The 25,255-nt window shown below is 38.8% G+C and overlaps 1 protein-coding gene across 7 annotated transcripts in view; it reads left to right on the top strand.

Moving 5' to 3' along the window:
• ITGB6 (integrin subunit beta 6) overlaps positions 1-25,255 on the top strand; it is a 175,479-nt gene that overhangs the window by 94,380 nt on the left and 55,844 nt on the right. For all 7 annotated transcript variants that reach the window (XM_066280391.1, XM_066280394.1, XM_066280392.1 and 4 more), the window contains 3 exons: positions 6,268-6,433; positions 7,866-8,027; positions 11,816-11,911. In XM_066280391.1, coding sequence (XP_066136488.1) covers positions 6,268-6,433; positions 7,866-8,027; positions 11,816-11,911 — 424 coding nt within the window. The remainder of the gene's footprint in view (positions 1-6,267; positions 6,434-7,865; positions 8,028-11,815; positions 11,912-25,255) is intronic.

Below are 25,255 nucleotides of genomic sequence, written 5' to 3' on the forward strand. Positions count from 1 at the left end.
GATTTTTTTGTAGATTCTTTAAGATTTTCCAGATACATAATCATGTCATCTGTGAATAACAACTTCTTTCTCTGTAACATTTGTTCCTCTTCTTTCTTTTTCTTGACTTATCATGCCAACTAGGGTCTCTAGTACAATTTTAAATAAAAGTGGATAGAGCTGGCTCTATATATTGCTTGTGATCTTAGGAGAATAGTTTCATTTTTTCACCATCAATTATATTTTTAACTAGTGGGTTTTTTATTTCTTTGATCAGATTAAGGAAGTTTCCTTGTATTTCTTGTTTGGTAAGATTTTTGTTTAAGTTATAAATGAATGTGGAATTTTATTTCCTCAGTTTAAAGAGTTTTGCTTAAAAATTTATGCAACTCCTTATACTTGTGTCTCACTGGCCAGAACTTAGTAATACGGCCACAGTTAGCTGCAAAAGAAGCACATTGCTACCCCCAAATAAAATCGGAAGTCTGTTAATAGAGAATACTAATAAGAAAGAATGAATACTGAGAGGCATCTATCAATTGTTGCAACACCAAATAAACAGATTTCTATAGAGGTATAATGATTTGTACCCTCAAAAATGTTGTATAATAACTAGTAAGTTGTGATTACTGTTTTCAATTGTTTAATTCACTTGTAAAAAGAAATAAACTTGATGCTAACAGCCTCCTAATTGTTTAATATAAAGCATTTCTAATGCCTTTGCTTTATATTTTAAATCAGAGAATGTTATACCAATCTAAAATTTGTATATATTATTTGTCTTTCTCCTCCAACAAGCTTCAGTAAAGAATCTAGTAGAGCAGTTCTATTTAATTATAAAGTGCTACCCCTGCCTCAAAGGATTTGTGTAAAATCATTCTTTTTGTCTGAGGCTAGATAAAATGTAGTAACAAAAAATTCAAAAGTGACCGTGGGAAACAATGTTAATGAAATGTTATAAAAAAAAATGAACAAACTTGGGTGGTTCAACTAAGCTGGCAGCCCAACATCTTGAATGGACAAGAAAACCCTGTCCTTAATCAGATTTCTAAAAGAGGAAAGCCATCTGGCTTTCTGTAGCTCCAACTGCACTTCATTTATGCATTTATTTAATCATCATTCAACAAACAAAAACTTATTGAGCTCCAACTCTGTACCACGTATTGTGCTAGTCATGGGATTTCTAGGAAAAAAAAGATTTGGACCCAGTCCTCAAGGAGTTAAAACTCTTTGGGGAGCAGGCACACAGTACAACATGGTTAAGAGCCTGGGTCTTCAGAGTCAGCCTGGCATAAGTAATGACCATCTACTCACTCTCACTGTCACCATAGGTGAGTCATTTCAACTCTCAAAGTTTCAGTTTGGAATATCAGTCCTGATCACACAGAGTGGCTGTAAGGATCAGATGAGGCAATGAACGAAAGCATTTGGTCCTGGGCTTGACCTTGAAACTCTAAATAAATGATAGCTTCTATCAACATTAGAGTATAGTGAACAAGAACCCAAAGGAGGTTTATACAGTTGATCTCCTGAAAGGTCATTTTTTTCTATTTTCTAAAGTATTTTTTTATTCTTGTTAACAAAATTACCATTAGCTAAACTTATATTATAAAATTCTTTTCTGCTGCAACATTAATATTTTTCCTTTTCTATTACATCCTGAATTCTCCAAATTTCTTTATCCAGATATCTTCCCCACACACATATAAACCAAGAACTCAAACACTACACACAAAAAAGTCAATCCTTTGATCAATTCGAACCTTGTAATTATGGAATAAAAATGTTATTTAGTAAAAAGGCAATAAGACGTAAGAGGGAAGAGCATGGAGTTTTCAGACCTGGGTTTAAATTATAACCTTGGACCAAACTTACTCTCTTTGAACTCATTCTCTTCACCTATAAATGGAGATAATAATATTCACCTTTTAGGGCAGTCATGAGAATTGAATGAGCTCAGAACATAACAAACATTCAAAATAAGTATTAATTTTTTTTCTTTCATCAACCCTTAATATCTTTAATTATTAATTTTAATCTAGTGGTTCTCAATTTTTTTTATCTCAAGATTCTTATGCTCTCAAAAATTAAGACTACCCCCCAGGGCTTTGATCTGTATAAGTTATATCTATCAATATTCAATGTATTAGAATATATAACTGAAAGAATTTTAAGATTATTAGTTATTGATTTATTTAATAATTATAATAAGAAACATACTGTATATTACAATACAATTTTACAAAATTAAAACTGTATTTTCCCCCCAAAATCAACAAAACAGAGTAGCCTTGTTTTTACATTTTTATAAATCTTTTAACATCTGGTTTAATAGAAGACAACTGAATTCTTATACCTGCCTCTGCATTTAATCTGTTGCAATATTTTATTTTGGTTAAATTCCATGAAGAAATTAAACCTCACAGCTATAGTTAGAAAAAGGAGATGCATTTAACAGCTTTTTCTCATCACAGTGGATATTCTTCCTTGCTACTATATTCAAACTAAATAAGAGGCAAAAGTTAGTTTCAATATGGGATCTGAAAAAAATATTAATGAATTTTCTATATTCTGTTACATTAAAAGCCATTGGTCTGTCTTGCACTTTGAATGGCTTTTACTAATGCGTGTGATTTTGTAGTGGAATGCTTTGGCCCTTTGGAAAATGTTGCTACATTGAGTTATGCAGATCTTCTAAATTTCATGATACAGTATCAAAAACATCACATTTGTTAATATCACCATTGATACCAACAGCTAATTCTTGATGAATTGGGTAGCTATTAATCTCATGGGTAGTAGATGAAAGTTTTCCAAAATTCTGATTTCTAGCTACCTCAGATTTTATCTTTGCAAGGAGATGTTGATGGTTGTTTTCCTTGATGTGATAGGCTCACCTTACTCATTTTAAAAGAACAGGTCACCAAATAACTAAGTTGGAATAATAATTTGACTGTCAAACATTCATTTGGGTAAAAATGGTATACTATTTTGAAGGGCCAGGTCAACTCAAACAATCACAAGAGTGCTTTTCTACTATAAACACTATATTTTGGTGTGCAACAGAAATGCTAAATATGTGTTTCCAATGTTGTCACACAGAAATATTTTCTAAGAACATGTTTTTAAGGCTGTAGACTTAATAAAATTAATTTTACTGCTCCATCAAGAGTAATCAAGTAAAACTTGCATTTAAAATATTATTATGGTAAATGCTTGCTGGTAAAAAATATATAAGGATAACTGTAGTTTGGTACCTTGATCCGTGCTGAGGCACTGGCAGTTTTGCTTGCTATTACTTTTGCATCATCAGAGCAAATATCAATAGAGTAAAAAAGATACATAATATCTTCTATTACTGTGGAAAGTGTTTGACCTTAAGGATTCTGAAAAGGTCTCAGGGACCTCTATATGTCTTTGCACCACACTTGTAAAACCTGTTTTAATTTAATCTGTAATGCTTTCTGGAGTTTGCAAAAATGTATGTAAGGGGATCACTGCATTATTTAATTATAGCCAAGCTCTTCTTAGCACCGGAGGTGGAGGCCATGAAGCCATCCTCAGCACTTGGGGCCAACTTGCTCCAGTCAAGGCATGGCTGCAGGAGGAAAAGAGAGAGAGAGAGAGAGAAGCGAGAAGTGGAGGGATGGAGAAGCAGATGGGCATTTCTCCTAGGCAGCCTGACCAGGAATTGAAGCCTGGACACCCACATGCCAGGTCAATGCTTTACCACTGAGCCAACTGGCCAGGGCACTATAATTTCAATCAGGAGAAAACCGTATGATTCCAGAGATATCATTAGCCAAATTTATGATCTGTCCTCAGATTTGTACTAGACTCTGTGAAGTGATTTATGTAATAAATGACACTAATGTTTAGGAAGCACTTAACTTGGACAAGCTCACCAAGCTGTGTGTTTTGGACATTTTTATCTCATTCAAGTCTCACCACTATTCTACTTGTGTATGTTATCTGTGGTCAATTCTTCAGAGTTCAATGAAAGTCCACGCAAGACATTAAAAAATAAGAGAATAAGATTGCCCTCTGAGAGCTAAAGTTAAACATAATTAGTCAGAAAGAAAATATGAAAAGTTCCCTGGATGTGACAGACTGGTCCCTGGGTCCACCAGACCAGGTATCCTGTCATAGCTAAAAGAATGAACAGGAATGGTAGGTTAAGGGAGTGCAAAGAAAAGGGGGTCACAAACGCAAGTATGGGCCACATTCATCCAATGGCCATAAGCAAGGCACTTACAGTTTCTTGTTTTAATGGCTTTCATAGCTTCCTAAACTTTGTTAGCTGACCAGATTGAGAAGGAGCTGGGTATTATCAGGAGCATCCATTCTGGAGATGGCTGTATTGGGACATCTCAAACTGTATCAGTCAGTGCTAGGGACCACCAATTCCCCTTGTTCTGAACCCTGAGGACATCAGTTATGACCTGCTTTCTGTGAAAGTCTACTGACAGTAAGAAAATGACTACCCTTGCAGACAGCAGCATTCTGGTCCCAGGAGAGTTCCATTACTCTGTGTGAACAAATCCATTGTCACTTTGATTTGTTCATACAGTTGATTCTCATTATTCACAAGGGTCTTGTGTAGTCTTTTTGAACACTAAATTAGCAATTTCTCCACCATTGTTCTTAGGGGAGTCACAGGGTTAAGTTCCTGTGAGCCTATGGTCATGTTTTCACCAACTGATCAATACATAATTTTGTTTTCTGTGTGTTTCTGTTTAAAGACACCTTAGTTAATATATATTGAATATTCATTAACTTTCAACTCACAACCAACAGCCACTATTACTCATGCCAGAACAAAACATATCTAATACACTTATAAATAAACTTATATTTTCCATAAAGCACATCATCGTAGCCTTCTTGCAGTTAGGAACACTAGACAGCCCTTCAGCACCACTCTTGGGGGCCATTTTAAACAACACAGTCACCAACAAAAAGCACAAGAATGCAAAAAAAAAAAAAGGCACCAAACAGACCATGGAAAGGACACGTGTTTACAGTATAAAAGCTAAGCAAGAAGGCAAAGCCTTGTTTCACCTCAGTTGGGAACATGCGTATCTGGTGACTCATTTTTTTTTTTTTTTTTTTTTTTTTTTTTGCCATTCTCTGCATTTATTTACCAATGAATGACCAAGAAAGTACTGAGAATACTGATTGGGGGTTACAAAAAACTTTTAGGAAATAGGTGAGTTTGCAGGTATGGGATCATGAATAATGAGGATTGACTATATAACTCAGGCAGTTATAACTTGGTGAACAGGAGCCTGACCCTGAAAGATGTACTGGCTCTGTCTGTGTGGACAAGGTGGGCTCTGAACCTGCAAAGTCACTCTTACGAGAGTCAACCAGCTCTCCCCAAGCAACACGCCACAACCTCACTGCGCTACACTTTCTGGTCTCTACTTCTACACCAGTGTTTCTCAACCTTTAGAACACAGACTGCTGAGCTCACTGCTGTTGGTATAGGGGCCCTACTGTGAGAACCTCTGCTCTATACTATTATCTCCATTTTACACACAAAACCCCAAAACTCAGAGCGTTGAGTAACTTGCGCCAACTCTTATGCACAGTGACTAGCTGGCTGTCAGAATAAGATGTGGCTGAATTTTTGATCAGCTTGTTCTATTCTACTGCAATATTTTTGGAACAGATATCTTAACATGACATTTTCCTTATATATAAACTGTTTTAAGTGGTATTTTTATTCCTAGGCTGGTCCACAGCAGTTTGTTCAGTCAGAGTGGATGTTGGATCTAGAACCAAGAGCCCTGCTCTGGTTCTCTTAAGGCTGGGAGCACAGGAGGAAGCAGAGGAAGAAGAAGAAAGTTTTCACTCTCAATCTCACTGTAGGCTGACTCATACTTGATGACAGCTTAAGATATGGGAATACAAAGAAATTGTTGTCATCATGTAAACTTAAAGGTGGATTTTGGTTGAAAGGCAGTAGGAGGTAGTGATTATACACACACACACACACACACACACACACAAGTCAGGAGTCTGATCACCTGATTGTCTGTTATCTGAGCCTGAGCCGGTTTAAGACACAGCGAGCTCAAAGTGTTAGCTAATATGGTTAATTTGGAAGAACGGAGCGGGAGATGATAACAACGACCATAGCAGTAAGACTCATAGCCAAGTTACAGAGTCAGGCATTTCAGAAACATTAATTTTTATTTAGAAAATGTTGCCAGACTATTAGTTCTATTCTCTGTGTATGATACCATATTTCATCCAGGGCTGTCTCACATTTTACTTTTGCAGTAGTATTCCATACTTCTGCTTACCGACATTTGGATACAAGCACATTTTGCCACTGACAAATAATGCTGAAAGATTCAATGAAATTGTGAAGAATCAGAAAATTTCTGCTAATATTGATACACCTGAAGGTGGATTTGATGCAATTATGCAAGCTGCTGTGTGTAAGGTATGCTGAGGGGAAGAGTGTTTTACTCTGATAACACAAATTTCATCTCTTATTAACACATCTACTTTGAAAAACTTGACTAACTTTATCTTTCTTTTAATTGGCATATTTTTAAATTTGATATTTTCTTAAAACAAAATTTCTATTAAATTTTTAATTCAATCATACCTTAACGAGACGGTTTTATGCCTACTATTTGAATAACCTATTAAAATTGTAGACGTATTGATGAAATTTTACTACAAGTCATGTATGATTAATTTTCAAAGATTTAAATCAGATTAATTAGCTTTTTATTTAATCTTGTTGAAAAAAATAAAAGGCAGAAATAATTTTAAAAAATAAAAATGCCCCAAATCAGTAATAAATCTCTGTATATGATTAGATATCTATTGTTTTGAACCAACAAAATAAGCATCTGAAACCACACACTGCCAGAGCACCCCTCCTTCTTGGCAATCGGACGTGAAGTGTCCATGGGAATGATTCCCCTGTTTACAGATGATGGCCCTTCATGGACAATATCAGGAAATGGACAAGGCTGAAGCTCCTAGAAAGTGGGAGAGCCAAGGAATGAGGGAAGGAAGAAAATGGACGAGGTGGGATGGTGCCGCCAGGATGAGCTTTTGCTCAAGTACACTGCTCACAAAAATTAAGGGATCAGGGAACATGCAGATACTCCAGGACTTTCAGCCTTTTGTATAGCGCATTTTCACCAGTGAAATAGGAGTTGGTTTTGCATCTCATTTGCATAATCTGACAATTTACTTTGACTTGTCAGTTGCTTTTCTGATGTTCTTGTTTAATAAAAAAAATCAAATGTTTCTTATTTAATCATTTCATATTTATTTTGAAATATACCTTAATTTTTGTGAGCAGTATAGGTCCTGGATTAAGAATAATTAAAAAGAGAGACCTCTGCTAAGAAACAGACAATAGACTATCATAATTAGCAGTACCTTGAGGTGATACAATTCTTATCCTTCTATTACATTTATAATTTTTAGATGATATAGTAGAAACACATTGGGTGACATTTAATAAAACAGGTTTGTTTTGTGCTGCATTCTAACTAGTTTGACTTCCGTGTGGATTTGGGATTATCTATAATATAACCTCCCTCCCCTCATTTTTCTGGAAAATTGAAACTAGATAGTAAAAATAACTATGTAAAAGTAGGGGTGAACTGGTTACTGATTGTAGTAAAACTATAATATTTTTTCTGAAGCATAAATCATCTGAGAATGTTATCCAAGGAAGAGCAAACCACAGAATTTTGTGTTTAAATATATCAATATTGTTAGCTCACAATAGGTGAAAAAGGCCAGCAATGTCGCTTTTATCATCTGAATGTGTCCAATCATAATTGAGTCACTCTCTATAAATACCTGCCTCTGTACAATCCAATCCAAGTGTTTCTTTCTCGCTGTAGGAAAAAATCGGCTGGCGGAATGACTCGCTCCACCTCCTGGTCTTTGTGAGTGATGCCGATTCTCATTTTGGAATGGACAGCAGACTGGCAGGCATTGTCATTCCTAACGATGGGCTCTGTCACTTGGACAGCAAGAATGAATACGCCATGTCAACTGTCTTGGTGTGTAATCAGCGCTCTACACTGTTTTCAGGGCTACAAGAAGGCCAATGAAACAATAACCGCTGTAGTACATAGCAAAAAAACCCACACACGGTGAAAGCTGTGCATTTTCTGACTTGAGGTTAACAAATTGCCCTGTCTCAATCCTCACCACCCTTAAAGTTTCCCACAGGAGCACAGGTGGGTGGCATGGAAAGTTTAGATCTGCTAAGGCACAGATGATCCTAGAACCTTCCAGTTTTTCAGGGAGCCAGAGGCCAGCAAAAAGCCACACAGTCAGCTCACTGTGTTCTCAACCACAGCTCCAGAATGGGGGGCTCAGACCAGAACAGTAATCACCCGAGAGCTGCTGTGAGTGACAGTTCCGGTGCATGTTCCCTGAATAATGCCATGCTTTCCCAGACCATGCAGCTCTGTAGGAAACAATTAGTCAAGTATGTTGATTGGTGTTTATTAACATCGGGCGTATTTTTTGTCATTTAAAAAGTGCTGGTGACATGCAAGAACAAAAACACTTGCCTTTGTAAACAAGGTAAAATTTTCAGAGCTCTTTTGATGTACTTGACCTCGTTAAGTTCTAATCAGAACCCTATGTATCTATCTTAACTACTTTCCTTGAACAGACCATGTTGTACATATGTTGTTTTCTCTATCTGGAATGTCCTTTCCTCCTAGGCTGCTGAGAAACTCTTAACTAATTTTTTAAGTGAGAAGAGGGGAAATAGAGAGGCAGACTCTGACATGTGCCCAGACTGGGATCCACCCAGCAACCCCCATCTGGGGTTGATGCTTAAATCAATTGAGCTATTTTTAGTGCCTGAGTCTGACCCACTGGGACCAACCAAGCTATCTTCAGTGCTGGGGCCGACACTTGGACCAACTGAGCCACTGGCTGCAGCAGGGGAAAATGGAGGGAAGAGGGAAAGGGAGGGAGAAAGAAGCAGATGATCGCTTCTCCTATGTGCCCTGATCAGGAATCATCAACCCAGGGAATTCATATACTGGGCTGATGCTCTATCCACTGAGCCACCAGACAGGGCCTTTACAATTCTTTAAAACCCAACTCAATTATGACTGCTCCACTGAGCCAAGTAGTGATTGTCTCTCCCTTCACTCTTGTCCATAGATATCTTCTTCCCCACTGCTATGTGGAAATGTGTCTGCTCATGTCTGTCTCTATTTCTCTAATGTGTGCTCCTCAGGACCAGGAAAGCCTGGATTGCAGTGGGCACTATTTTATGAAATAGAATTGAATTATGAAACAACAACCTGAGAAGGCTATATTATCCCCATTTAATATCTGGAAAAACATGGTACAGAGAATTTAAGTGACTTCTTTTTTGTGTGTGGCAGAGACAGAGAAAGTCAGAGAGAGGGACAGATAGGGATAGACAGATAGGAAGGGAAAGAGATGAGAAACATCAATTCTTCATTGTAGTTCCTTAGTTGTTCATTGACTGATTTCTCATATGTGCCTTGACCAGGGGGCTACAGCAGACCGAGTGACCCCTTGCTCGAGCCAGTGACCTTGGGCCCAAGCTCGTGAGCTTTGCTCAAACCAGATGAGCCCACACTCAAGCTGGTGGCCTCGGGGTCTTGAACCTGGGTCCTCTGCATCCTAGTCTGATGCTCTATCCACTGCACCACTGCCTGGTCAGGCTTAAGTGACTTCTTAAAATGGGAATGCTGTAGAGGTGTGTGTAGAGTGAAAGGGAGAGAGAAGAGAGAAAGAGAGATTTCTAATATCAGATAAAAAAAAACACCTATTATTCAAAAAAAGAATTAGTGAGATAATATATGTAAATGCTTAATACAGTGCTGTCAATTACTTTTTAAAAATCTAATGGTTCATAAATTATCTGTTACTATTTGTTGCCTAAATTTCTAAACTTTAATATGAATGTTGATTTTAGAGAGAGAAAGGGAGAGAAACATGTGTTGTTCCACTTATTTATGCATTCATTGGTTGATTCTTATATGTGCCCTACTGGGGATCGAACCTGCAACAGTGTCTGGAAGAAGTTCTAACCAACTGAGATACCCAGCCAGGGCTCAAAATGAGTGTTTTCCTCTAACTTTTATTTAATAGTATTTTCCAAACTTATATATTCTTTGATCATATAAACTGTCTTCCCATATTACGAGATCAATGAGGGTAACCTAATTTTGTCTTTTAGCCAATAAGGAGAAAAAAATTGTGAGGAATGAATCCCCCGGGTTTTTTTTTGTTGTTGTTTGTTTGTTTGTTTTTGCAATTATTCAAATGTCCTTTAATAGATGTCTTGGGGGGAAAAAACAGGACCATAGAAGCAAACCTGTTGTTTAACATGAACTTCTCATCTAATAAATGTTCAAGCCATTCTTTCTGAATTTCTACAAATGCACAGAAACCATGAGCTATTTTCATTTCTACCTGTAGCATAGCCCAGTGGGTCCTTTGAGCATTTCCCATGTACTCAACACTGGGCCAGGTTTCTGGGGCTACAAAATAATAGGACATGGTTCCTAGCCTTGAAGAACTTACAAGATAATTATGGAAATTAAACCAAACTGATGATCAAATAGAAAATCATATTCACCTACCTGTGCAGGGCTATGTGGTATGATTCTGGTTACACGTACATAGCAGTTGACTGGTTTGCAAACATGTGAAGATAAAGAGGGGTTAGCATTGGAAGAATTCATGCTTAAGGATGACGGATGAGGAATGTTTTGGCAGTTGAACAGCAGAGGAGACTGGAAATGTCAGACTCAGGAAGATTTATATTATCTTGATTCTGCCAATATCTAGTAATAAATACCCAAGAGGCATGGAAAGCATGTATTACACAGACAGAGATGCAGTTGGGTCATTTACCTGAAGTGCTGAGAATAGGTGAACATGCCGAATTAGTGTACAGGGAGTGACCTCCACTTTGGCTGATTTCAGACATCATTGACAAATCCTTAGTTTAATTGTTCACAGGCTACTCTTTCATTTGAGTTTTCTCTCTTTCGATATTATCTACATTTGGATTCATATAAGAGGCAAATGTGCTGTGTGTTTTTCAGCCTTGGAAAATAAAGGCAATCTTCAGATTTGATAATAAATAACATCCTTCTTTTTGAAAGTATCCATACCACTTGGGAATGATGTGTCAATAGAACAGAAGTACAGCGTGTTCTCAACTGTCCCGTTAAAATATCACAGGATCCCATAAAACTAATTAGTGACATCAAGAAGGCAGTACGACCTAATCCAGAATCGGTACAGGAATGTCTCCAGTCAGACAAACACAGGAATGGCAGTGTTGCTCCGCAGCGGGCTGTCTCCTCTTCGCTCTCATCCTACCTCGTGCGATTCCAGTATTAGTTTCAGAGCTACAAGCGTCACCCGGTCACATCCGACACTATCTAACTACTACTTCTGTCACTCTAACATTTCCTCCAATTCGAGCCTGTTGGCAAGTGGCACCTAGAAGAAGAAATGTAAAACTCTGACACACTAACAGTCACTAAATAAACTTCAAGTGATCTTAGAAGTAATAGAGCATAAATACAACATACCACATTGACAGGCACTGACTCTTAGGAATTAACTGGATTTACAAGATTTAGGAAACAATTATTAAGCCAGTCAAGTAAATAATGCTAATTGTGAATTTGTTTAATTTAGAGTGATAGACACAATAATGCCTGTGAGCGTTGAAATGCCAAACTCATTAAGATATCTTGAAAAGAAACATCCTTTTTTTCATTTTGCATGCTTTTTGTTAAGATAATACTTAAAATCAATATGTTAATTTCAGGAATATCCAACAATTGGACAACTCATTGATAAGCTGGTTCAAAATAACGTGTTACTGATCTTTGCCGTAACCCAAGAACAAGTTCATTTATATGAGGTAAGCGAACATAGTTCGGGGAATTCCTTCAAGGAGATCATTCCGCGTGAAACTTTAACATTAACTCTTGAGTGTAATGCATGGAATCCATTAGAAAGTCATTAACATGTGCCGAATATACCGGATCCTTGGCAAGTAGACATAGTTACTGTTTGCAATTTAAACTATAAATACTGAGGCACAGAGAGGAGTGGGGAACAAATATGGCAGAATAAGGAGAAGCAGTTATGGAAGTGAAAAGGTAAGTTGAAAAGAGTATCAATAAACATAGAACCACCCACCTAATGGAAAGTAGTCTATGTTTCCTTGAACTATTTCACCAATTAAGGAAGGAGTCAACAGAAAGCAGAGAAAATTGTGAGATTGGGAGGAGAATTGACTTTAAATTCTCTGACATTTGCAAAATAGATACTTTATATACATACATACATATAGATAGAAAGATAGATAGATAGAGATATAGATAGATATATGATAGATGGATAGATACATTTTATGTGTGTTTATATATGTGTGTGTGTATGTGTGTATAAGAGACAATTCAAGTTATTGAGAAGTGAAAAATTGAAAGAAAAACTTGTTAAATTGGGCCAAAAATAATTTCCTTTTTAAAGCAGCTGGATTTGCAGTTCAAGCTTTGGGATGGAAGCACCAGCTGCATAAAAAATGTTTCATTCGATAAAATAATGTTCACAAACTGAGGCATCTACTGTAAAATGCATACACAAATGCAGAAGTTTTCTGTGGTTGCTTTCAGCTTAAAGAAAACAGTATGTCAAACTGCTAAGAAATGGGATACTAGCAAATGATCCATTCCTAGTGAGCAATGTCACAGAGAGGCAAGGAGTCTCTAGCCTGGGCCCTAGAAAATGCACAGAAAATAGGTGTGCATTAAATTGTTTCTGAACTCTATTGCAGAAGCTTTAAATATACCTAAATTCAGAGTCTGATCTCCGACTCCTTTTGAAAGGACCTCTCAACAAGCTTGGTGACTTTACAGGGCTCAGGAAACTCTGAGATTACTTCACAGAGGCTTTGATTAAATGTCACTCGCAGTGGAGCCCATGAACTTGCATCAGGTTCTTAGCAAGGATTCAGGAGAAGATCCTATCTTGCATTTTTAATGAGAGGAGGGTATTGTACTCCAGGTGAGATTGCCTTCTGCTGAAAACTAAGCAAGTCCCTTGCAATCAAGCTACATACTTGAGGCCTTTGTTCTACTCAGAGACCATGTGGGTTCACCTGATCTGGGCATTTTCTTAAGAGTCTTTAGTATGTGATACTTGTTTCCAGTGGTTTTAAGTAGGAGAGCTGCAATATACCGCAAATACAATAGTGAGTCTATTCTGCCTTTGATCCTTAAGGCTAGTGTGAGAGGACCCTGGGGGTCTCAACACCTCCTCCACAGCAGGGCTTCTGTTCAGAAGTGGGAGGAGGGCTTGCACATAACTTTTCTTAAAAGGAGAGTCAGGAAAACATGACTGGTGATCATGAACATAAACACCTATAACTCATGCTGGTAATAGTCTTTAAGACTCAAAACTCATTTATACACCTCCTCAAAACTGCTATTAGAAAGACAGGAAGGTGAAAAATAACTACATGGCAAAACAGAACCTGTCAGATTTAAGCTAGTAGATTTAAGCTAGTTGCATCCACAGTTTCCCTGCTGCAAAGAAAATGATCATTTCCATGGAAAACACCAAGTTTGAGCCTGCCGCTAATGTAACAGCAGGGCACTTATTTGCCAGCCTACTAATCTTATTATGAGGCAAATTTATGTTCTGTCATGCTCTGTCGTCTTTACCAGCCAGGTTCCACTAAATTGAAAGGGGCGTTTCCAGGGAGCCATGCAGCAGACCAGGTCAGCAGCCCACTCTGACCCAGTCCTTTTGTTATTTTATTTTCATTTTGTTGGACTCGCCATTCCATTTGCAATAGTTGTGGGCAGGCGGCAGCCTGGTCTAAAGATAATAACAGCAACCTTGCACTACGCTGAAGGCTTCACACAGCATGAAAATGCTGATGTCTTGTTTTTTTGATAATGAAAACTGAAAATAGACCAATAATGGCCTGTGTTGCTTTCCCACTTAAATCTCTTAGATTTAAATGTGCATAGGAGCCCTGTGCAGCCTGATGTTTAGATAGATGTGATGGAGGAACATAACTACCAAAAAATCACTGAAAAATAAAACCAGCGCTAGGATTAATAAAGCAACAAAGTGGTTGAGTCTAATGGAAATTCCAGCGGGCAAATTGCTTGCCCTAGTTCTGTGTTAAACATAGTTACATGCATACCCCCTAAGCAGGGCATGGGTCAGGCTCAATGGCACCAGTCTTGCAGCAAATAAGATTTATGTTGCCCATTCATAAAATGCAGGGAAAATGACTGTTGACTTCAGTAATTTTGTTAGAATGATTTGGACTGCCCAGGTGTGTAGTGTTTCTGTACTTTGTGGTAACAGATGAGCAAACAATGGAAAGGATGAAGTAAGCAGTTCTGCCTTCAGTTCAACATGACTGCAGTGTGCACCCCAGACTCCCACAAACAGATGATTTTGAACAGTTATTATTGTGAATAGTTTCCTGTTTCTCCAATTACAGGGTTCAAAAGATAATGATAGATAATAGACTGAGCAGTAGGTAGTATATTACATTCTAGTGCTAAATACCATTTTGATTCAGGATTAAATTTACCCAAGCTTAAAAAAATTTTTTTTAATCTCCTCTGTAGTTTTCAAATGTTTACTGTTAATTTACATTAAGATAATATCAGCTACTAAACTCCAACTATCTAATTTGCCTAGTCTTTCTTCCTTAGTGAGATACTAAGATAAAAAGCAATTTGTTTTTACTACATTGTCAAATCATATTATATATTAATCACCTGGGATTATTTGCAAGACTTTAAAATATCCTTCATAATGTCTATATCTGTCTGGAAAATACGAGTTTTGTGAAATTAATAACAATAATTATTACATGACCCAGTCTTTATGATATAATGTTGAAACACAGCACTTAGAAAGTAAACAAGATATATCAGTAACAGACACGTCTAGTTTAGTCAGTGACATCTACAACCACCAATAGGACAGAGTGATGTGTCAAAAGCAGGGGTCTCCAAACTACAGCCCGCGGGCCGCATGCGGCCCCTTGAGGCCATTTATCCGGTCCCTGCCGCACTTCCAGAAGGGGCACCTCTTTCATTGGTGGTCAGTGAGAGGAACATAGTTCCCATTGAAATACTGGTCAGTTTGTTGATTTAAATTTACTTGTTCTTTATTTTAAATATTGTATTTGTTCCCGTTTTGTTTTTTTACTTTAAAATAAGATATGTGCAGTGTACATAGGAATTTGTTCATAGGTTTTTTTATAGTCCGGCCCTCCAATGGTCTGAAGGACAGTGAACTGGCCCCCTGTGTAAAAAGTTTGGGGACCCCTGGTCTAAAGCATGGAGACAGGACCCAAGCAGGTTTTTATGCACCACAGGAACCTGCTCTCTGGAGGTTAATAAAAACCCTGATTATCAGCTCTTGGAGGAGAATGGTGAGTTCTGCTCATCTATCTCTCTAGGTCAATTCTCCAAATACAGTTGATTCTCAATAAGAATTTATTAAATGAATTCTTAAAAATGGCAATGCAACCACCTCATCTTTTCTCAAATTGAGTCAAAGTTTCTAAATAAGGACTTGGAGTTTTGGGTGACAAATACCTGTCAAGGTTGAGGGATCCCATTTACAAAAGCAGTGGGGTGCTGACCCATTGCCACTACCATCCCTGCAGCCCTGGCTGCCCCTCCCACCTTCTCCCACTTTGACCCAGATGGCACCAGAGAGGAAAGAAATACTCTGCCATCAGTCTTAGGACCAACCTACTGGAAAAGCTCCAGAGCTTCCTTACTAGTCCATGAAAGGACAACTCCTGAGCAATTACCTACCTCTTGATGGTCATGGTCACTATACTGCTCACAAAAATCAGGTGATCCGGGAACGTGCAGATACTCCAGTGCTTTCAGCCTTCTCTACAGTGCATTTTCACCAATGAAATAAAAGTTGGTTTTGCATCTCATTTACATACTCGAACAACTTTCTGTGGCTTGTCATTTGCTTTTCTGATGTTCTAATTTAATTTTAAAAAAAGTCAAATGCTTCTTTTTTTATTGCTTCATATTCATTTTAAAATATCGCCTAATTTTTGTGGGCAGTTATATCTAAAAACAAGCATAAAAAATAGTCATAACATGCTCTCTTGTAGCTTGTGAAAAGCGCCAACCATATACAAGTTCCACTTTTTCAGGAATCAATAATCAAATTTTTATTTCACCCTTTCTCTCTTCCTTTTTGCTAATCTTTTGAGCTTTTCACTGCAACAAAGAGAGTTGAAAGGATGCAGAGAAATTAGTGAGGAAGATAGAACAAAAACTGGATCCTTTTGCTATTTGTTAGCTGTTTTGTTATTGTTTTGTTTTTATACTGTTTGCTGTTGGAAATGATCAAGAACAATTTTGACTGGATGAAAATCCCTCTATCTCTGGCCTGAGATTTCCACAAAACACACATATACATGGAACTCCAGCTTTAATAGTCAATGACTCAGCCTGGAGTGGGGAAACCACCATGAATTTTAAAGGTCTTTGAACAAATAAAACATACCTAGCTGTAATAGAGCTAACCTCAAGGTCCGGTCTAGAAAGCTGTTCTATATCCTATCAACTGCATCCTATAATGGCGTATTCCAGATTTTTACTTTTATTAAAAATAAAACTAGCCCTTGCCCATTGACTCAGTGGATGGAGCATTGGCCCACCGTGCAGATGTCCTGAGTTTGATCCTTAGTCAGGGCACACATGAGAAGTGACCATCTGCTTCTCTACCTGTCCCTCTCTGCCTTCTCTCTCTTTTCCCTTCTTGCAGCCAGTGGCTCAGTTGGTCCAAGCATCGGCCCTGAGTGCTGAGGATAACTCTGTCAGAACGAGCCTCAGGCACTGAGGATAGCTCAGTTGATTCGAGTATCAGCCTCAAGCAGGGGTTGCCGGGTGGATCCCAGTCAGGGCGCATGAGGAGTCTGCCTCTCTACCTCTCCTTTTCTCACTTAATAAAAATGAATAAATAAATAAAACCAAGCTCTGGCCAGGTTGCTCAGTTGATTAGAGCATCATCCTGATACACCAAGGTTCCTGGGATCCCTGATCAGGACACATACAAGAGTCAACCAATAAATGCATGAATAAGTGCAACTACAAATGGGTGTTTCTCTCTTTCTCTCTCCCTTCCTGTATCTCTAAAATCAATAAATAAAAATAAAAAATCATCTAAGAATATAAATAAAATTTGTGGATCATGAGAAATATCCATGGATTTGTTAAATTGTTTTTAATTCAGGTGTAATGGAAAAGGATTTTTATTTTCCTTTAGTTGAGGTATTGGGGAACAAAGACTGAGCCAGCTGCCTACACTTTCCTCATGAATGAAAACCTCTCCCAGAGAGGGAGGATTTGGAAGTAAATCTCATGTCCTCAGATTATCAAGGCAAATGTGTTAGAAGTATTTTCCAGTCTAATTCATAAGTCACAATCATGAAAAGTCATCAGCAGCTCCCCTTAGATTCCCCTCAGTACTTTTCTCCTAAAGAACTCAAAGGCTCATAATCCAGATAGTAAATACAGGGGGGGGGGGAAGATACAGGTTTAAGGTAAGGCTTTAATGAGATGCCCTATCAAGTTAACTCGTGTAGAAATATAACATAGGATTTCATCTATACGAGGCCTAAATATTTCAAGGTTTACACAACACCCAGAATGTCTAGCATATGATTCAAACCAAGACAACAGTGATTGCATTCATTTGTTTATTCTTCCATCCATCAAACATTTCATGAGCTCCTCCTAAGAATCAGGGTCTTTGACAAAAGAGGAGAGAGTGACACAATGCCCACCTCAGTAAGTCTCATAGACCATTAAAGAGACTGATAGACCTATAATTTGCTTAAAGAACAGGATAAGGGCGTTTTAGAAATTGCAGTCTGAAAGAGACCCCCTCCCCCAAGGCAAAGATTTGCTGAAGGGCTAGAGTTTTCATATGGTCAATATTTTTGTTCTTTTCTGTTTATTAGAAAGGGCAGAAAATTAATTGGCAATCATTAACTACAGTACCATAGTGTTGAACGAAACCCTTCACATTATGGCAGTGGAAACTGAGGGCCGGAGGTAATTATAATTAATTCTCATGACTATGATTATGAGAATAATAGGGAAGGTTTGCTGAGGTTTCATTAGGTGGCAGCCTGGTGTTAAGTATTTTAACTCATTTTATCACTTAATCTCCATTTTATGGCTATGGAACTCAAAATGATGTGGCAAGTTGCATTAGAGAGCCAGGATTTGAACCTAGGCAGTTTGAGTTCACAGCACCAACCACTAGGTAAGGCGCAATTGAACCTGGACTGCTGTAGTGAAAGAACATGCTGATTTCTAGCTACTGGACTATGGGAGAAGCAGCCTTTCCGTTAAAGTAACTGACTGAAAGCCACTGAGCAGCGAAAGCCCAGAGCCTAAGGGTAGAGCAGAGCTGCCTGACAGAAGAACTGATAGGTAAAATTCGTATAAATGGCAGTCCTTCAAAGCCGGTAAGCATGAGGGTCCTTTGATGTTACTGTTAATTTAGACAAATACAGATATTTTTAAACGTGTGGACTCGAGAAAGGGAGACATTTGGATTCTGCCTTGTGGATTATTTAAACTCTGATTGGTAAAAACAGGCTGGGGAGCATGGCGTCATTGGCCAACCATCTGAAACAGCTCCTGTCTGTGGTAATCACTACCTACAGTTCCAACCAAAGGAGGGGAAGGGGACACATTGCCTTACAAAGGCTGTGGGTTTGTTATACTACAGTTCAAGTGCACAGAAAAATAGAGTATGTAATGTCTTCAACATCCATATGCCTACTACTCAGATTTCTCAGATCTTAACATTTTGCCTCCATATTTGCTTCAGATTTTTTAAAGAAATAAACACTTCATACGCCATTGCCTGCTGTATAACCACCCAGTTCTGTCTGACCCCACCCTCTCTCTCCTTCCATAGCAATAAGTTCAGTATGCTGAACTCATGTTTATTAGTCCCATGTTTATTTTTGTACTACTAAAAATATATATACAGCCATAAATAGTTGCATTGTTTTGGCTTACACATTTCATTTCCTATTATTCCTACAATTTGTTTTTTGACTCAATGTTATGTTTTGTTTTGTTTTTTAATTGTGGTAAAATATACATAATAAAATTTAACCATGTTTAACTATGCATTTTTGTGGCATTAAGTACATTCACATTGTTGTACTCAGTGTTACATTTTTGAAGCTTATCCGTGGAGATATGTAGAGCTTTTGTTTACTCTTTTCCATGGCTATCCATATTCCATTAAGTGTATGCATTAACTGCAAAGTGTTCGTTTTGCAACTGAGGGCATCCAGTCTCTTTCAGTTGAGCAGCATTACAAATGTTGCAGCTGTGCCCACCCTTGCATACTTGTTCTCCAATGAGGAGCCATTTCTAGAAGTGAAATCCTCAGCTCACAGAGGAATGGCATACTCAGTTCTTCTGGGTATGTCCAAATGGCTCTTCAAAGTGGTTGTACCAGTTACTCTCCTACTGACGATATGTACTACTCTCCCCCCACCAAAAAACCACCACTTTAAATTGCTTTTCTTTTTAAAGATTTTATTTATTGATTTGAGATAGATAGATCGATAGAGAGAGACGGGCAGGGGGAGAGGAGAAGCCTCAACTCATAGTAGTTGCTTCTCATATGTGCCTTGACTGGCAAGCCTGGGGCCTCAAACTGGCGACCTCAGCATTCCAGCTCAATATTCTATCCACAGCACTGCCACAGATCAGGCTAAGTTACTTTTCCTAATGGTAAAGTAACACATTATTTGAAAGAAAAACAATAGTGGGGATACAAAAAAAATCCCAAAGAAGAAAATAAAGATCACTCAGAACTCACCACTCAGACATTGCTAACCATTCTTGACATTTTAGGATAAGTCCTCTCTTTTTTCTTTGCATATATTTATATATATATTTCTATTTATATATTTTAACATAATTGACACCATACTGTACATATTAAGTGTGTTCACATTTTTTAATGAGTTTATACATTTATAGTCTTATAAAGTCATAAAAATTGCATTTAGTGATATGTCAGTCACTTTTATTGACAAGAATAACATTAACTGAAATCAAGGTCATTCTACCAAATCTGAAAGCTGTATTTGCTATACTTAACAGGGTGTCTGCTTTCAAGTAAAAGCAAACTTGCTCTCTTCCCACCAACAGCTCCAGAACATCACAATCACACATTTTTAGTTACCAGGTGATCTTTTACATATCCCCATGATACTGGGCTACTTTTTTACATCTTCATGTGATTAACAGAACCAACACATTATTTCTAGTATATGTTTTCTTATCCCTGAAACTGCCTCCTTGATGAGGACTCTATCTGTGAACAAACTCAGTTTCTTCAAAGGCTCTTCTCTGTACTGCAAGGTGCTCAAAGCTGTGTAATTACCCTTCCTTATGCTATCTCAGAGCCCACAGGCTGCAGGCATGCCTGTTGAATTCAGTTACCCATATACCACCTGAAGTCTTGCCTACAGTTGCAGTTAGCCACTCTGGTGGGTCCAAATTACAGCTAAGCTTAAAGGAAGCTCACCCCGGCTGGGACTGTCATGCAGGAGTCTAACTGCAAGCAAGCATTCTGCATATGGCAGGCAGAGTCTATTAAACAATTACAGAGTCAAGACACTAGGGACAAGTAAAAGGGCTAGCCCCTGGACATAAGAAGAGTTTGGGAGGATCATATATTTTAATTTGTGCCTATCTGAAAGGGCCTAAACTATGCTGCAAAGGAGCCAATATTAATTAATCAATAGCTCAATGTTTTGTTGCCCCTGTATATTGAATAACCAAAAAGAAAACTGGAAATTTTGGAGACAGAAAATATTGTTGAGCTTGAGCAGTTTGGGCACACTTTATTCATGAATTCAGGCTTGGCATATTTTTTTCTATAAGATTGTCAGATTTAGCACATAAAAATACAGGATGCCCAGTTAAATTTGAATTTCAAATAAGCAACTAATAATGTTTTAGTATAAGTATGTCCTATAGAATATTTAAGACAAACACTAAAAATTTTAGAAAATTTACTGAAAACTGGAAAAGATTAATATGCAGGGATAGAGAATAATGGAATGGGAAAGATTGAGATGTTACTTTAATAGGATCTTTAGGGAGGACTCCTTTCAAGAAGGATTATATTACCAATTCAAGATTTGTGTGCCTGACACTTCAATGGCCAATGTTCAACACATCAGAGTTTGGAGTGAGGAGAAGTTTATTGATTGAGAAATTGAGTTTGAAAAGATGAGTGTGCCTTATAGCTTCCACAAATTCATTTTAAGAAAGCTGAGAATTCAGGCTTCTTTTATGTCTAGGGAAGGGAAGAGGGGTGGGACAAGAGGTATGTGACATCCAGGCAATGAACAGAGAGTCAAGGAAGAGTGCAAAATCTCTAAATATTTTCGTTCCCCAGTCCCTTGACCCCTGCTGACCTGAGTTCAGTCTGGAAGCTCCTGTAAATCTTTGATGAACAGTCATTTTTGTACGTATTTCTCTAATTCTTTGGAAAAGGCATCTTTGGTAAGGGGCTGTTCTTGCAAAAACTTAAGCATAAAGCAGAATTCTTCTAGTTGATTAGCATATCCATAGAAGGAGCTATTAGCCTAACATCCAAGGAAGAAATACAGACTAGAATTAAAATAGAGTCAGAGAGAGCAAGCATTTCACTGTTACAATTATAAAGCAGCAACCTGAATGTTGAGGAGTTTTCAAGAGGACAAGGCATGTGCAAAGGCCCTGAGCAGTAAAGTTCAGTGTGTTTGAGAAAGAGCTAGTCAGTTTATGTGAGCTGTGGTAGAAGGAGAGAAAGTGGAAGAGGTAGGCTAAAACAAGACCCTCAATCTTGTAGGCCAAAGGTAGTAAGCATGGTGCCATACTGTGTTTAAAAACACTGCTTTCATTCTTGTTGAACAGAGAATAGATGTTTTAGATATCAACAAAATATTGAACTATATTGTAATTGAGGTTCCCTTCTGAATTAGGGGCACACAGGTTTAAAAACATGACATCTTAATTTTCTAAATTGCCATAGCCTTTCCTGGACAGACCGTTCTATACCAGCAATTCTTAAATTGTGGTGCTCTTTGGAATTGCCTGAGGAACTTTCTAAAAAAGCCCAATACCCAGCCTGACCAGGCGGTGGTGCAGTGGATAGGGTGTCGGACTGGGATGAGGAGGACCCAGGTTTGAGACCTTGAGGTCGCCAGCTTGAGCGCAGGCTCATCTGGTTTGAGCAAAGCTCACCAGCTTGGACCCAAGGTTGCTGGCTCGAGCAAGGGGTTACTCAGTCTGTTGAAGGCCCGTGGTCAAGGCACATATGAGAAAGCAATCAATGAACAACTAAGGTGTCGCAACGAAAAACTGATGATTGATGCTTCTCATCTCTCCGTTCCTGTCTGTCTGTCCCTATCTATCCCTCTCTCTGACTCTGTCTCTCTGTGTATCTGTAAAAAAAAAAAAAAAAAAAAAGTAAATAAAATAAGCCCAATACCCAGACCAAACCCTGATTCAATTAAATCAGCATCTCTGGGTCTGAGACCAGGCATCAGTGTTTTTCAAAATCTCTCCTAGTGTATGCAGTCACTGGAGGAGCTTGTTAAAATGCACACTGATTCAGAAGGTCTGGAGTAGGGCCCGAGATTCTCCATTTTTCACGAGCCCCAGGTGCTGATGCTGCTTGTCCTCCACACTTCAAGTAGCAAGGGCCAGTTTCTCCTTAGCAGTCCTGTACATACACCTGTTTTGTCTTTCCTGCCTCCCTTCATTGTGTTCCTAGTAGTCATCCTTCAAAATTTTATTACCTGCCATCGGGTCTGCAAAGCAAAAAAGCATGCTAATGAATCCAGCATCGCTTCCCATTTTAAAAGAGCTCTCTAAAGCTTTGGGATTTGCATTCACCAACAAAGGTCTGCAATTCCTCTCAAAAGGCAGAGTAATCTTATTAAGAGATGATCTGTGGTATCCTCAGTAACAAATACTCCATGTAGCCTCTTTGTTCTCTAAGCCTCCACCCTCCAACGCCTCTCTGCGCTTGTTTGTCTCGGAGCAGTCACGCATGGTGGGTCCATTTGTCTTTCCTTATCACTCTGTTACTGCTGCCGAGCACTCCTTCAGCTGTGTTCCGCTGTGTGCTGCAGCTTCTCGGCTGACAAGATAATTACATTCCGGGCCAGACGGGGGAAAGACAGGTGTGCTCCAAGTTCCGAAGAAGCCGACTACTAGTCATTGCCGAGCCGACTTCAAGATCGAGCACCTGATCTAATTAGCACACTCCCATCGCTGCCTGCCTGACTGCGGAATGCTGACAATTGAAAGCCTGAAGGCAAAGCCAATATCAGGCAACCCAGAGACAGACATTCGTGCTACCCCAGTACCAGAAACAATTACATATTCTTTCTGGAATCTTGGGTGTCCTAGTAACGCAGTCACGCCGGGAGGTAAACTTTTGCATAATATGGGGGGCCCTGCACTTACAGATAATGAACGGGAGAACCAGCCGAATAAAACCTCACAAGAATGAAAGACCTCATGGGGAGAAAGCCCTCAGAAGAAGGACTTATTTCAGCAAGCCAAGCCCGTCCCCAGCCCTGGAAGAAGCATGCTGCTTGACAAAAACAAGGCTTCACCAGCAAAGACCTATTTTCCTTTGGCCAGATAAATAGCACAATATAGTCCCCTGGGGGAGATTTTTTTTAATACCTCTATGGTTTCACTACTTCCGACATTTTCAAGAGATAGCCTTTCAGTGTGAAAGTGATTATAGCCACACCCCCTTTTCTTCCTTTCTTTTTACTTTGGGTATGAAAGCGTTCTATAATCTTTTTTTTTTTTTTTTTTTTTATTCATTTTAGAAAGGAGAGAGAGAGAGAGAAGGGAGGAGGAGCAGGAAGCATCAACTCCCATATGTGCCTTGACCAGGCAAGCCCAGGGTTTCGAACCGGCAACCTCAGCATTTCTAGGTCGACGCTTTATCCACTGCGCCACCACAGGTCAGGCGCGTTCTATAATCTTTAAGCCCCTTCATATAAATACAAAGCATTATTATTGTGAATTTTCAATGAGACTCTTCCTCACCCTCCATCGCTATTGGCATTTGCCCCGGCACCTGGCAGTGCCTAGTGGAGCCGAGTGAGCACTGGCTTTGTAGTTGGGACCTGTTTCTACCACTTATTAGTCTGCGACTGGGCCAGGTGCTCACTTCTCCAGCTCAAGCTAAGGGTTTAAAGGTTAAAAAGTCAATGCCCTGGGTGGGTAGCTCAGTTTGTTAGGAGCATTGTCCCAATATGCCAAAGCTGTGGGTTCAATCCCTGGTCAGGAGTACATACAAAGATTCAACGAGTAAATGCATAAATAAGTAAAACAACAAATCAGTGTTTCTCTCTCCAACCCCCCATCTTTCTCTCCCTTCTTCTTTCTCTAAAATGAATCAATCAATAAAAAAAAATTTTTTTAAGGTTAAAAATCCAAAAGAACTCAGGCAGAATGATAAGACTTGAATTGTGTTCTCCCAAAAGGTATGTTAAAGTCCTAATGCCTAGTACCTCAGAACGTGATCTTGTTTGGAAATAGGGCCTTCCGGATGTAATTATTTAAGATGAAGTCATACTCAAGCAGGGTAGACCCTTATGCCAATGTGACTGGTATACTTAGAAGAAGAGAAGAGACACAGGAGAGGGAACACCATGTGATGATGGAGGCAGCAATTAGAGTGATGCATAGTCAAGTCAAGGAACACCAAGGATTGCCAGTGACCACCAGAAGTTAGGAAGAGGCAAGGGCAGATTCACCCGTTCAGTTTTCAATAGGAGAATGGTCCTGCCAACATCTTAATCTCAGACTTGTGGCCTCCAGGACTGTGAGACAATAATTTCTGTTGTTCTAAACCACCCAGTTTGTGGTACTAGTTACAGCAGGCCTCGGAAACGAATCCCTCCAGTTAAGTTAGGCTTCTTCATTAACCTCTCTCAGGCTCACCTGCCACACACATCAGCAGACCATGACAGCCATTGCCAGTATTGGGCACCCCCCATCAGTGGCCGGGTTAAGAGATCTGGCTCTAGGGCATGGCAGGTGGATCTAACTCTGCTACTTCCTGGCTAGATGACCACAGACCAGTTAAATTCCCTGAGCCTCAGGATCTTGGCAGTAGAACAGGGATA

This window comes from Saccopteryx bilineata, chromosome 5 (genome assembly GCF_036850765.1).
Source record: "Saccopteryx bilineata isolate mSacBil1 chromosome 5, mSacBil1_pri_phased_curated, whole genome shotgun sequence".
In the NCBI taxonomy this organism is placed as follows: Eukaryota; Metazoa; Chordata; class Mammalia; order Chiroptera; family Emballonuridae; genus Saccopteryx; species Saccopteryx bilineata.